General features: G+C 45.2%; 1 protein-coding gene across 2 annotated transcripts in view; it reads right to left on the bottom strand.

Annotated features, from left to right (window-relative positions):
• Positions 1 to 220: 220 nt before the first annotated feature.
• Positions 221 to 15466, bottom strand: part of zgc:153184 (capZ-interacting protein) — a 75763-nt gene continuing 60517 nt past the window's right edge. For both annotated transcript variants that reach the window (XM_029716056.1, XM_029716057.1), the window contains one exon: positions 221 to 731. In XM_029716056.1, coding sequence (XP_029571916.1) covers positions 252 to 731 — 480 coding nt within the window. In that variant the 3' untranslated portion in view covers positions 221 to 251. The remainder of the gene's footprint in view (positions 732 to 15466) is intronic.

The raw sequence follows: 15466 nt of genomic DNA, 5'->3' as shown, positions 1-15466 counted from the left end.
GCAGGATGCAGAATGTCCAACGATGTGTTCTTAGAAATCAAAGCAAGTTTCATAATTAATGAGGATGCATCCCAAATGACACCCTATTCCTTATATAGTGCACTACTTTTAACCAGGGCTCTGGTCAAAAGTAGTGCACTTTGAAGGCAATACTATGGGGCCTTGGTCAAAAGTAGTGCACTTTGAAGCAGTAGGGTATCAAGTGGGACTGATTGTATGATTTTTTTTCAACAGTGATTTGTAAACATTGTTCAGAGGTGTTCATCCCTTTCCTGAGGCTGCGTTGGATCCTCCTGTTCTTCTGTTTGGTTGTTGTCTCCTATTGAGCTACAAGACCCTTCCTTCTCATCTATGGCCTCCAGAGAATCTGAAGCCTGGGGCTCACCTAGCGCCTTTCCCCCAGCTTCCTCCTTCCCATCCTGGGTGGTTGGGGCTGCCTCGACTGTCTCCTCCTCCAGAACTTTGTCCTCTTTGGCCTGTTCACTGTCCCTGTCATTGTCTCCAGTCTCTGTCAGAGTGTCTGGGTGAGACGTGAGGCTTCCCTGGGTCTCCCCGCCCTCCCGTGTCTGCTCAAACACCTGGTCCACCTGGTCCTCGGCCCCGTTCACCTGCGGGACGTCTGGGTTACCTTGGAACACACCCCCTCCCTCAGAGACTACGCCCTCCTCGCCACATGACTGCCGGTGCTGCCGTGTGGGCGGACGCCTCTTGAAGGACAGCCGAACTCGACTCTACGTGGGGGAGAGAGAGAGAGAGAGAGAGAAAGAGAGAGAGAGAGAGAGAGAGAGAGAGAGAGAGAGAGAGAGAGAGAGAGAGAGAGAGAGAGAGAGCAAAACAGGAAAGACTGAGTGTTGTGTAACACACAATAGCTAATGAATAAAGTCAGGCTTTAGTAAGACTTGATGATCTTTGAGCTCGGTTACAATCTCTGTTTTTCTATGATTTTTGCCTTCTGTACTTTAGTACAACATCATAAAAAGACAACCATTCGTTATGTTTCTGTTTATTAGGAACAAACTTAAACACAATATGCATTTTAATGTTTAATTATGGACTCTGTTGCTAATTACTTGTAAGAATCTAACAAGCCAAATAGAATAGTAGTAGTAGGGCACTAGATAAGAGGGACAGATCCTAGAGGAGTAGGGCACTAGATAAGAGGGACAGAGGAGTAGGGCACTAGATAAGAGGGACAGAGGAGTAGGGCACTAGATAAGAGGGACAGCCCCTAGAGGAGTAGGGTACTAGATAAGAGGGACAGAGGAGTAGGGCACTAGATAAGAGGGACAGATCCTAGAGGAGTAGGGCACTAGATAAGAGGGACAGAGGAGTAGGGCACTAGATAAGAGGGACAGAGGAGTAGGGCACTAGATAAGAGGGACAGAGGAGTAGGGCACTAGATAAGAGGGACAGATCCTAGAGGAGTAGGGCACTAGATAAGAGGGACAGAGGAGTAGGGCACTAGATAAGAGGGACAGAGGAGTAGGGCACTAGATAAGAGGGACAGATCCTAGAGGAGTAGGGCACAACTCGGTTAGCCCCAGTTGCTTTGATCGTTACTATTTTTCCCGGGATCCTGCCAGATCAAAAAGCCAGACCAAAAAAGCAGGGGCGCAACTTTCACTGTGGACAGGGGTGACATTACATGTCCCTCCGCCACATTCTGAAATTGCATTTTTGTCCCCCCAACCAGTTTTATCATTTGGAATGTGATATAAAACGAGGCAACGGTTTGCTTTAGGACCATGCAGACGCCTCAGAGCGGTTGGGTAGGCTGTTAATCCGACCTAAAAATAATAAAATTATAATAATAAAAAACTTCTAAAACCAAGGTTGTGCCCCTGCCAAAAACTCTTAAGTTGTTTGTCGTATCTAGCTACAATCCTAGCTGGTAGCTATCAGTATTAAGCTAGCAGGGTTTTCTACGAACAGCTTGAACACAGCCCACGACGTGATTGGCCCTTGTGGCTGGGACCGTGGAGGTATCCCATGCTAATTGTAGCTGTATTCCCTGCTGCTTTTTCCCTGCAACCTGACCTGGTTGGAACTGTGTTGTATAGCTACCAACGTTAGCCGATGCTGCTACCAACGTTAGCCGATGCTGCTACCAACGTTAGCCGATGCTGCTACCAACGTTAGCCGATGCTGCTACCAATGTTAGCCGATGCTGCTACCAACGTTAGCCGATGCTGCTACCAACGTTAGCCGATGCTGCTAATCCCGTGTGGCTCAGTTGGTAGAGCATGGTGTTTGCAACACCAGGGTTGTGGGTTCGATTCCCACGGGGTACCAGTACGGAGATAAAAATGTATGAAATGTATGCATTCACTACTGTAAGTCGCTCTGGATAAGAGTGTCTGCTAAATGACTAAAATGTAAATGCTACCAACGTTAGCCGATGCTGCTACCAACGTTAGCCGATGCTGCTACCAACGTTAGCCGATGCTGCTACTAACAGTATGTGCAAAGACACAATGCTTTCGTGCTCACCACTGTGAAAGGATTTAAAGAAGGACACATATTTCTGCTTCCCCGATTTTTGCAATTTGTGTGAGCTCTTTTTGTTCACGTAGTTGAGAATTCCATGTAAGCAAAGAGACACAGAAGCCCAGCTAGCCTAGCTGGCCTAGCTAGCCTAGCTGACCTAGCTAGCCTAGCTGGCCTAGCTAGCCTAGCTGGCCCGGCAGTCTCAAATGCAGGTAGCTATTGAGTGTTTTCAATGCTGCGGGAGCTGTGTTTATTTTGAATCATTCCGGACAATGTGGACCGCCTGGACTTTCAATGTAGCAACTGTTTGTTTGCAAAGGACTACAGGGGCGAAGTGGCTACTCTTAGCACAAGCCACTTGGGAACCCAAGCCCAGCTACTTTTTCTCTCACTTCTGCCGGACGCCGCTCTGGTCTGGTGGAAGTGTCGCCTCCGTGTCGGTTCTCCACAGCCGACTGGCCGTTACTCTACAGGGATCTGATCTCTGAAGGGGTCTCCCACTTCCCTGGAGAACGGAGCTAGGTAGGATACTCCTCGATAACATGGAGGATGTTCCTATTCTCGATCCTACCAACCGACCATAGTGATATGTCACTCTCCGTGGAAAATCGAAAACAGCATCCTCTGGCAACGGGGGGCCTCCTTGGAGATGTTAGGCCCGGACCGGACACAGACCAGAAACAGCTTCACCACCCTGGATCCAGAGGTTCCGGCACCTTCTTTCCCTCGGAGCTTCCAATTCGAGATTGGATGCGGCTGTATCTGCGCCTTCGTCCTCTGTTCTGTCTCCCTCTCCGGTGGCTTCTACCTCAGGTTCAGATCCTTAGAGCTCCCACCCTCATCAGACTGTGAGGCTGTCTAAGTCTTCGGCCCATCCATCATCCACAATGTATACTACAGTTAGCTCGGGTCCATCAGGCTCCACTGCCCTTCGGTCCTTGAGGGGTTTGCGAAACCTCCAGATCTCCTCAGCCATTGCACTAGCTGTTGTCATCGGCAGTTGTATTGTAAGAAACATCTTGGTTCCCGGGGCAAAAACCCTGTGCTATCCTGGAGCATGAGTACAGGACGTTACAAGGCTGCTTCCGACCGCTCTACCACAGATTCTGGGAGCTGACGCTGTCGTAGTCCATGTGGTGTCAAACAACATCAGGAGGGTTGGCTCGGAACTTCTGAAAATTGTTTTTAAAGAACTGATTCTAGCACTGAAAGATTCCAAAAAAGCGGCCAACTATTTCAGGTCCGGCACCATGGTTGGGCCGCGGGTGTGAAAGATTCAGCAGGCTACTGGCATTACAAATCTGGCCAAAAAAATTGGATAAACTCACTCATTCAAGTGTTTTTCTTTATTTTTACTATTTTCTACATTGTAGAATAATAGTGAAGACATCAAAACTATGAAATAACATATATGGAATCATGAAGTAAGCAAAAAAGTGTTAAACAAATCTAAATATATTATATATTTGACATTCTTCAAAGTAGCCAGCCTTAGCCTTGATGACAGCTTTGCACACTCTTGGCATTCTCTCAACCAGCTTCATGAGTCTATGGTTGTTTGTGCACACTCTTGGCATTCTCTCAACCAGCTTAGTCACCTGTAATGCATTTCAATTAACAGGTGTGCCTTGTTAAAAGTTAATTTGTGGAATTTATTTTCTTCTTAATGTGTTTGAGACAATCACTTGTGTTGTGACAATATAGGGGTGCTATACAGAAGATAGCCCTATTTGGTAAAAGAACAATTCCATATTATGGCAAGAACAGCTCAAATAAGCAAAGAGAAACAACAGCCCATCATTACTTTAAGACATGAAGGTCAGCCAATGCGGATAATATCAAGAACTTTGAACGTTTCTTCAAGTGTAGTCGCAAAAACTATCAAACGCTATAATGAAACTGGTTCTCATGAGGACCGCCACAGGAAAGGAAGACCCAGAGTTACCTCTGCTGCAGAGGATAAGTTCATTAGAGTTACCAGCATCAGAAATTACAGCCCAAATAAATGCTTCACAGAGTTCAAGTAACAGACACATCTCAACATCAACTGTTCAGAGGAGACTGCGTGAATCAGGCCTTCATGGTTGAATTGCTGCAAAGAAACCACTACTAAAGGACACCAATAAGAAGAAGAGACTTGCTTGGGACAAGAAACTCGAGCAATGGACATTTGACCGGTGGAAATCTGTCCTTTGGTCTGATGACTCCAGATTTGAGATTTTGGGTTCCAACCGCCGTGTCTTTGTGAGACGCAGAGTAGGTGAACGGACGATCTCCGCATGTGTGGATCCCACCGTGAAGCATGGAGGAGGAGGTGTGATGGTGCTTTGCTGGTGACACTGTCTGTGATTTATTTAGAATTCAAGGCACACTTAACCAGCATGGCTACCACAGCATTCTGCAGTGATTTGCCATCCCATCTGGTTTGGGCTTAGTGGGAGTATCATTTGTTCTTCATCAGGACAATGACCCAACACACCTCCAGGCTGTGTAAGGGCTATTTGACCAAGAAGGAGAGTGATGGAGTGCTGCATCAGATGACCTGGCCTCCACAATCACCCGACCTCAACCCAATTGAGATGGTTTGGGATGAGTTGGACCGCAGAGTGAAGGAAAAGCAGCCAACAAGTGCTCAGCATATGTGGGAACTCCTGCAAGACTGTTGGATCATGGTTACTACATGATTCCATATCTGTTATTTCATAGTGTTGATGTCTTCGCTATTATTCCACAATGTAGAAATTAGTACAAATAAAGAAAAACCTTTGAATGAGTAGGTGTGGCCAAACTTTTGACTAGTAAAATTTTGGAACCCACAATCTATCTGCAATGTTAAAGCTGATTTACCCCTTAAATGTAAAAAAGAAATAAAATAATGATGGAGGAGGAGGAGGAGGGAGGGAGAAGGAATGGAGGAGGGAGGAGGGAGGAGGGAGGGAGAAGGAATGGAGGAGGGAGGAGGAGGAAGGAGGGAGAAGGAATGGAGGAGGAGGGAGAAGGAATGGAGGAGGAGGAGGGAGGGAGAAGGAATGGAGGAGGGAGGAGGAGGAAGGAGGGAGAAGGAATGGAGGAGGAGGAGGGAGGGAGAAGGAATGGAGGAGGAGGAGGGAGGGAGAAGGAATGGAGGAGGAGGAGGGAGGGAGAAGGAATGGAGGAGGAGGAGGAGGGAGAAGGAATGGAGGAGGAGGAGGGAGGGAGAAGGAATGGAGGAGGAGGAGGGAGGGAGAAGGAATGGAGGAGGGAGGAGGAAGGAGGGAGAAGGAATGGAGGAGGGAGGAGGAGGAGGAGAAGGGAGGGAGGAGGAGGAGGGAGGGAGAAGGAATGGAGGAGGAGGAGGGAGGGAGAAGGAATGGAGGAGGAGGAGGAGGGAGGGAGAAGGAATGGAGGAGGAGGAGGGAGGGAGAAGGAATGGAGGAGGGAGGAGGAAGGAGGGAGAAGGAATGGAGGAGGGAGGAGGAGAAGGGAGGGAGAAGGAATGGAGGAGGGAGGAGGAGGAGGGAGGGAAAAGGAAACTGGAGGTCTTCCGACTAGCTTGGAAAGACAGTACCGTGCAGTATCGAAGAGCCCTCACTGCTGCACGATCATCCTATTTTTCCAACTTAATTGAGGAAAATAAGAACAATCCGAAATTTCTTTTTGACACTGTCGCAAAGCTAACTAAAAAGCAGCATTCGCAAATGGAGGATGGCTTTCACTTCAGCAGTAATAAATTTATGAACTTTTTTGAGGAAAAGATCATGATCATTAGAAAGCAAATTACGGACTCCTCTTTAAATCTGGGTATTCCTCCAGGGCTTCATTGTCCAGAGTCTGCACAACTCTGCCAGGACCTTGGCTCAAGGGAGATACTAAAGTGTTTTAGTACTATATCTCTTGACACAATGATGAAAATAATCATGGCCTCCAAACCCTCAAGCTGCATACTGGACCCTATTCCAACTAAACTACTGAAAGAGCTGCTTCCTGTGCTTGGCCCTCCTATGTTGAACATAATAAACGGCTCTCTATCCACCGGATGTGTACCAAGCTCACTAAAAGTGGCAGTAATAAAGCCTCTCTTGAAAAAGCCGAATCTTGACCCAGAAATTATAAAAAACTATCGGCCTATATCGAATCTTCCATTCCTCTCAAAAAATTTTGAAAAAGTTGTTGCGCAGCAACTCACTGCCTTCCTGAAGACAAACAATGTATACGAAACGCTTCAGTCTGGTTTTAGACCCCATCATAGCACTGAGACTGCACTTGTGAAGGTGGTAAATGACCTTTTAATGACGTCAGACCGAGGCTCTGCATCTGTCCTCATGCTCCTAGATCTTAGTGCCGCTTTTGATACCATCGATCACCACATTCTTTTGGAGAGATTGGAAACCCAAATTGGTCTACATGGACAAGTTCTGGCCTGGTTTAGATCTTATCTGTCGGAAAGATATCAGTTTGTCTCTGTGAATGGTTCGTCCTCTGACAAATCAATTGTAAATTTCGGTGTTCCTCAAGGTTCCGTTCTAGGACCACTATTGTTTTCACTATATATTTTACCTCTTGGGGATGTCATTCGAAAACATAATGTTAAATTTCACTGCTATGCGGACGACACACAGCTGTACATTTCAATGAAACATGGTGAAGCCCCAAAATTGCCCTCGCTAGAAGCCTGTGTTTCAGACATAAGGAAGTGGATGGCTGCAAATTTTCTACTTTTAAACTCGGACAAAACAGAGATGCTTGTCCTAGGTCCCAAGAAACAAAGAGATCTTCTGTTGAATCTGACAATTAATCTGGATGGTTGTACAGTCGTCTCAAATAAAACTGTGAAGGACCTCGGCGTTACTCTGGACCCTGATCTCTCTTTTGAAGAACATATCAAGACTGCTTCAAGGACAGCTTTTTTTCCATCTACGTAACATTGCAAAAATCAGAAACTTTCTGTCCAAAAATGACGCAGAAAAATTAATCCATGCTTTTGTTACTTCTAGGCTCGACTACTGCAATGCTCTACTTTCCGGCTACCCGGATAAAGCACTAAACAAACTTCAGTTAGTGCTAAATACGGCTGCTAGAATCCTGACTAGAACCAAAAAATTTGATCATATTACTCCAGTGCTAGCTTCCCTACACTGGCTTCCTGTTAAGGCAAGGGCTGATTTCAAGGTTTTACTGCTAACCTACAAAGCATTACATGGGCTTGCTCCTACCTATCTTTCCGATTTGGTCCTGCCGTACATACCTACACGTACGCTACGGTCACAAGACGCAGGCCTCCTAATTGTCCCTAGAATTTCTAAGCAAACGGCTGGAGGTAGGGCTTTCTCCTATAGAGCTCCATTTTTATGGAATGGTCTGCCTACCCATGTGAGAGACGCAGACTCAGTCTCAACCTTTAAGTCTTTACTGAAGACTTATCTCTTCAGTAGGTCCTATGATTAAGTATAGTCTGGCCCAGGAGTGTGAAGGTGAACGGAAAGGCTGGAGCAACGAACCGCCCTTGCTGTCTCTGCCTTGTCGGTTCCCCTCTTCCCACTGGGATTCTCTGCCTCTAACCCTTTTACAGGGGCTGAGTCACTGACTTACTGGTGTTCTTCCATGCCGTCCATGGGAGGGGTGCGTCACTTGAGTAGGTTGAGCCACTGACGTGGTCTTCCTGTCTGGGTTGGCGCCCCCCCCTTGGGTTGTGCCGTGGCGGACATCTTTGTGGGCTATACTCGGCCTTGTCTTCGGACGGTAAGTTGGTGGTTGTAGATATCCCTCTAGTGGTGTGGGGGCTGTGCTTTGGCAAAGTGGGTGGGGTTATATCCTGCCTGTTTGGCCCTGTCCGGGGGTATCATCGGATGGGGCCACAGTGTCTTCTGATCCCTCCTGTCTCAGCCTCCAGTATTTATGCTGCAGTAGTTTATGTGTCGGGGGGCTAGGGTCAGTCTGTTACATCTGGAGTATTCTCTTGTCTTATCCGGTGTCCTGTGTGAATGTAAATATGCTCTCTCTAATTCTCTCTTTCTTTCTTTCTTTCTTTCTTTCTTTCTCTCGGAGGACCTGAGCCCTAGGACCATGCCTCAGGACTACCTGGCATGATGACTCCTTGCTGTCCCCAGTCCACCTGGCCATGCTGCTGCTCCAGTTTCAACTGTTCTGCCTGCGGCTACGGAACCCTGACCTGTTCACCGGACGTGCTTGTTGCACCCTCGACAATTACTATGATTATTATTATTTGACCATGCTGGTCATTTACGAACATTTTAACATCTTGACCATGTTCTGTTATAATATCCACCCGGCACAGCCAGAAGAGGACTGGCCACCCCTCATAGCCTGGTTCCTCTCTAGGTTTCTTCCTAGGTTTTTGGCCTTTCTCAGGAGTTTTTCCTAGGGAGTTTTTCCCAGCCACCGTGCTTCTTTCACATGCATTGCTTGCTGTTTGGGGTTTTAGGCTGGGTTTCTGTACAGCACTTTGAGATTCCAGCTGATGTACGAAGGGCTATATAAATAAATTTGATTTGATTTTGATTTGATTTGATTTGAATGGAGGAGGAGGAGGGAGGGAGAAGGAATGGAGGAGGGAGGAGGAGGAGGGAGGGAAAAGGAATGGAGGAGGAGGAGGGAGGGAGAAGGAATGGAGGAGGAGGAGGGAGGGAGAAGGAATGGAGGAGGAGGAGGAGGAGGCAGAAGGAATGGAGGAGGAGGAGGGAGGGAGGAGGAATGGAGGAGGAGGAGGGAGGGAGAAGGAATGGAGGAGGAGGAGGAGGCAGAAGGACTGGAGGAGGAGGAGGAGGAGAGAGGGAGAAGGAATGGAGGAGGAGGAGGGAGGGAGAAGGAATGGAGGAGGGAGGAGGAGGGAGGGAGGGAGAAGGAATGGAGGAAGAGGAGGAGGGAGGGAGAAGGAATGAGGAGGAGGAGGAGGAGGAGGAGGAGAAGTGAGGGAGAAGGAATGGAGGAGGAGGAGGGAGGGAGAAGGAATGGAGGAGGGAGGAGGAGGGAGGGAGAAGGAATGGAGGAAGAGGAGGAGGAGGGAGGGAGAAGGAATGGAGGAAGGGAAGAGTAGAGGATGAGGGAAGGAGGGAGGAGTAGGCTAAGTGGATTACACCTCCAATCCCCCTGGTCCCTGTGTTGAGCCACTGCAGGAGGCCTGTTCCTGGGTTTACAGAGCATAGAAATAGAATCTATAGAAGGGGCTTAGAATGTCTAACCCTGGCAATTTGACTTGAACAGGGAGGCTCATTCTCTAGATTATATTTCTATGTTACAGAGGGCCTATTTTAGTACGGCAGGACACACAGCTTGGGACACGTGTCACCAGGGGGAGAGGGAATAAGTAGCCTGGAGGGATGTCACAGCTCACGTACAGGAGATGGCGTGAGAGACCAAGACCACAAGGCTTCCACTGACTGACGTAGGACCACCAAATCAAATCAAATCAAAAGTGTATTTGTCACGTACGCTGAATGCAACAGGTGCAGACCTTACAGTGAAATGCTGAATACAACAGGTGTAGGTAGACCTTACAGTGAAATGCTGAATACAACAGGTGTAGTAGACCTTACAGTGAAATGCTGAATACAACAGGTGTAGATCTTACAATGAAATGCTGAATACAACAGGTGTAGGTAGACCTTACAGTGAAATGCTGAATACAACAGGTGTAGTAGACCTTACAGTGAAATGCTGAATACAACAGGTGTAGTAGACCTCACAGTGAAATGCTGAATACAACAGGTGTAGGTAGACCTTACAGTGAAATGCTGAATACAACAGGTGTAGTAGACCTTACAGTGAAATGCTGAATACAACAGGTGTAGATCTTACAATGAAATGCTGAATACAACAGGTGTAGGTAGACCTTACAGTGAAATGCTGAATACAACAGGTGTAGATCTTACAATGAAATGCTGAATACAACAGGTGTAGGTAGACCTTACAGTGAAATGCTGAATACAACAGGTGTAGTAGACCTTACAGTGAAATGCTGAATACAACAGGTGTAGTAGACCTCACAGTGAAATGCTGAATACAACAGGTGTAGTAGACCTCACAGTGAAATGCTGAATACAACAGGTGTAGTAGACCTCACAGTGAAATGCTGAATACAACAGGTGTAGTAGACCTCACAGTGAAATGCTGAATACAACAGGTGTAGTAGACCTCACAGTGAAATGCTGAATACAACAGGTGTAGTAGACCTCACAGTGAAATGCTGAATACAACAGGTGTAGTAGACCTCACAGTGAAATGCTTACTTACAGGCTCTAACCCAGTGGTTCTTAACCTTGTTGGAGGTACTGACCCCCACCAGTTTCATATGCGCATTCACTGAACCCTTCTTAATTGGAAAAATAAAATTCAAAACATAGGTATATATTTTACTGGTGCACAAAATGAACCGTGCATCAACATAAGTGTTCAAAGAACAAAACCATTAAAACATGATTTTCACACAAAAACAAAAACATAATAATGAATATTTACTGCAAATCAGTGTGACTTCTGCTGTTGCCTTTCAGAGACCAGTTCAGAAATGCGCGGCTTCACCTTGGCAAGTGCCACTCTCATGTCATTTTCGCAACAAAGTCTGTTCCTTTTCTTCGTTTTTATGTCCAGCATCCTCGAAAAGGATTGCTCGCAAAGATATGTTGTAACAAACGGTATGAAAATCTCCAGAGCTTTCTTAGCAATAACAGGGTACGTTACCATTTGTTGACACCAAAACGTTGAGAGCGTTGTTGTTCTGAAGAGTTGCTGTTGAACCTGGCTCTGCTGAATTTCAATGATTTCATCGAGGTATTCATCATTGACATCTGTTGTCTCAACACTAAACGTGAATGGCTGTCTCACCCATGCTGGATATGACTCTCTTGTAGGGAAGTATCCGTCGAGAGACTTTGCAAGCTCATCTAAGTGCGTGGCAATTGCTTGCTTCAGTTCCGCGGGTACAGAAATGTCTCCGATTCCAGATACATCTTCGATCTTACTTACACAGTCGTCCAGCAGGGGAAAGTTTGCGAAGTTATCGTTCTCTGTTCGTCGTTTCCATAACGGTAGCTTTTTTTGAAAAGCCTTCAGGTTTTCTTCCGCTTCGATGATGTTGACTCCACCGCCCTGCATCTGTTGATTGAGATGATTGAGAGCTGCGAAGATATCAGCCATGTACGCTAAAATGAGAATGAACTCAGAATATTTTAAGCAATCTGCATGACGATGTTGGTGCTCTTGCAAAAACAGGGCTAATTCCACACGCACGGCAAAAACACGATTCAGCACCTGTCCCCGGGATAACCACCGAACGTTAGAATGGTACAGAAGTACCTCGAATTCAGAGCCCATTTCTTTACACAGCTCACTGAAGATGCGGTGCCTCAGAGCACTATTTCGCACATAGTTCACGCATTCCACTACAATTTTTAATACTTCTGCCAGTTTTGGAGGCAAGGTTTTTGTTGCCAACGCATGCCTGTGCAGAATACAATGCGTAACAATGATGTGTGGTGCATCGGCTTTCACTAGCGCACCAAAACCAGACTTTCTTCCCAGCATGACTGGAGCTCCGTCCGAACAAACTGCAGAAACCATATCCCACGAAAGATTGTTGTCTTTGAAGAAGTCATTCACAAGTTTCTTCACATCGGCTGCCTTAGTTGTTGTCGTAAGAGGCTTACAAAATAAAAAATCTTCCTTTATCACGTCGTCTTTCACATAGCGCACAAATACAGCAAGCTGGCTTAGATTGGAAACGTCTGTGGTCTCGTTGAGTTGAAGGCTGAATTTTGCCGGGCTTGAAATCAGATCTGCAACTACTTGAGCCAAGATGTCTTTGCTCATGTCCTCTATTCTGTCGCTAATGGTGTCATTTGAAAGAGGAATTTGGGATAACTTAACTTCAGCCGCTTTTCCCAGCATGATATTCGCCATCTTCAACACAGCTGGTTTTATGAGTGTTTCACCAATGGTGTGTGGTTTGCCCTGCTTTGCGATCAGGTAAGCAACTTCGTACGATGCTGTGAGGATCGGTTTGTTGATGGGTACAAAGCCGAGAACAGGCAGAGTAGCCTTTTCATCGAATCTGGCTCTCTTCACCTTGAATTCAGCGAGCGTTGTGTTCTTGTATTGTCCATCTCCATGCAGCTTAAGGAAGTGTTCTCTTAGTTTTGCCGGTGCTAGACTAGAATTGCTCAACTTGGCATTGCAAATTATGCAGTTAGGACGCTGACTCTCATCACGTTCCGTTATACATGTGAATCCATATTGTACATATTCGTCCGACCACTTTCTTTTTTTGCTCAACATAGTTAGTATGAAGGGATTAAAATATTAAGAAAGAAATCACACGACGTACCATCACGACAGTCACAATTCGACTACTGAGCGCGCCAAATTCCCTGCAGCACAGATAGGCCAAGCGATGTTGCGTGATCACCTGCAGCCAATGATGGCCAAGCGGGGCGTGTCATCACGAATCATATGAGTCGGGTGTGTGTCTTGACCTCCGCCGAACCCCTGAGACTGACTCACCGAACCCCTGGGGTTCGATTGAACCCAGGTTAAGAACCACTGCTCTAACCAATAGTGCAAAAAAGGTATTAGGTGAACAATAGGTAGGTAAAGAAATAAAACAACAGTAAAAAGACAGTCTATATTCAGTAGCGAGGCTATATACAGTAGAGAGGCTATATACAGTAGAGAGGCTATATACAGTAGAGAGGCTATATACAGTAGAGGCTATATACAGTAGAGAGGCTGTATACAGTAGAGAGGCTATATACAGTAGAGAGGCTATATACAGTAGAGGCTATATACAGTAGAGGCTATATACAGTAGAGAGGCTATATACAGTAGAGAGGCTATATACAGTAGAGAGGCTATATACAGTAGAGAGGCTATATACAGTAGAGGCTATATACAGTAGTGAGGCTATATACAGTAGAGAGGCTATATACAGTAGAGAGGCTATATACAGTAGCGAGGCTATATACAGTAGAGAGGCTATATACAGTAGAGAGGCTATATACAGTAGTGAGGCTATATACAGTAGAGAGGCTATATACAGTAGAGAGGCTATATACAGTAGTGAGGCTATATACAGTAGAGAGGCTATATACAGTAGAGAGGCTATATACAGTAGAGAGGTTATATACAGTAGCGAGGCTATATACAGTAGAGAGGCTATAACAGTAGCGAGGCTATATACAGTAGAGAGGCTATAACAGTAGAGAGGCTATAACAGTAGAGAGGCTATAACAGTAGAGAGGCTATAGACAGTAGAGAGGCTATAACAGTAGCGAGGCTATATACAGTAGAGGCTATATACAGTAGAGAGGCTATATACAGTAGCGAGGCTATATACAGTAGAGAGGCTATAACAGTAGAGAGGCTATATACAGTAGAGAGGCTATAACAGTAGAGAGGCTATATACAGTAGCGAGGCTATAACAGTAGAGAGGCTATATACAGTAGAGAGGCTATATACAGTAGAGAGGCTATATACAGTAGCGAGGCTATAACAGTAGAGAGGCTATATACAGTAGAGAGGCTATAACAGTAGCGAGGCTATATACAGTAGAGAGGCTATAACAGTAGAGAGGCTATAGACAGTAGCGAGGCTATATACAGTAGAGGCTATATACAGTAGAGAGGATATAACAGTAGTGAGGCTATATACAGTAGACAGGCTATATACAGTAGCAAGGCTATATACAGTAGAGGCTATATACAGTAGAGAGACTATATACAGTAGAGGCTATATACAGTAGAGGCTATATACAGTAGCGAGGCTATATACAGTAGAGAGGATATATACAGTAGAGAGGATATATACAGTAGAGGCTATATACAGTAGAGAGGCTATATACAGTAGAGAGGCTATATACAGTAGAGAGGCTACATACAGTAGAGAGGCTATATACAGTAGAGAGGCTATATACAGTAGAGAGGCTATAACAGTAGAGAGGCTATATACAGTAGTGAGGCTACATACAGACACCGGTTAGTCAGGCTGATTGAGGTAGTATGTACATGTAGATATGGTTAAAGTGACTATGCATATATGATAAACAGAGAGTAGCAGCAGCGTAAAAGAGGGGTTGGGGGGGGGGGGGGGGGGACACAATGCAAATAGTCTGGGTAACCATTTGATTACTTGGGTTACGTCACAGGCAGTATACCCAGCACAGAAAGGGTGTTCAAATTAACTCCAAATGATGATGTTCAATACAGCTACAATATCAATCTACTGCTGTAGGTTCAATACAGCTACAATATCAATCTACTGCTGTAGGTTAAAATACAATATCAATCTACTGCTGTAGGTTATAATACAATATCAATCTACTGCTGTAGGTTACAATACAATATCAATCTACTGCTGTAGGTTACAATACAATATCAATCTACTGCTGTAGGTTACAATACAATATCAATCTACTGCTGTAGGTTACAATACAGTTACAATATCAATCTACTGCTGTAGGTTACAATACAATATCAATCTACTGCTGTAGGTTACAATACAGTTACAATATCAATCTACTGCTGTAGGTTACAATACAATATCAATCTACTGCTGTAGGTTACAATAAAATATCAATCTACTGCTGTAGGTTACAATACAATATCAATCTACTGCTGTAGGTTACAATACAATATCAATCTACTGCTGTAGGTTACAATACAATATCAATCTACTGCTATAGGTTACAATACAATATCAATCTACTGCTGTAGGTTACAATACAATATCAATCTACTGCTGTAGGTTACAATACATTATCAATCTACTGCTGTAGGTTACAATACAATATCAATCTACTGCTGTAGGTTACAATACAATATCAATCTACTGCTGTAGGTTACAATACAATATCAATCTACTGCTGTAGGTTACAATACAATATCAATCTACTGCTGTAGGTTACTATACAGCTACAATATCAATCTACTGCTGTAGGTTACTATACAGCTACAATATCAATTTACTGCTGTAGGTTACAATACAGCAACA

Source organism: Salmo trutta, chromosome 26, assembly GCF_901001165.1.
Source record: "Salmo trutta chromosome 26, fSalTru1.1, whole genome shotgun sequence".
NCBI lineage: Eukaryota > Metazoa > Chordata > Actinopteri > Salmoniformes > Salmonidae > Salmo > Salmo trutta.
This window is presented reverse-complemented; position numbering and strand designations above follow the sequence as displayed.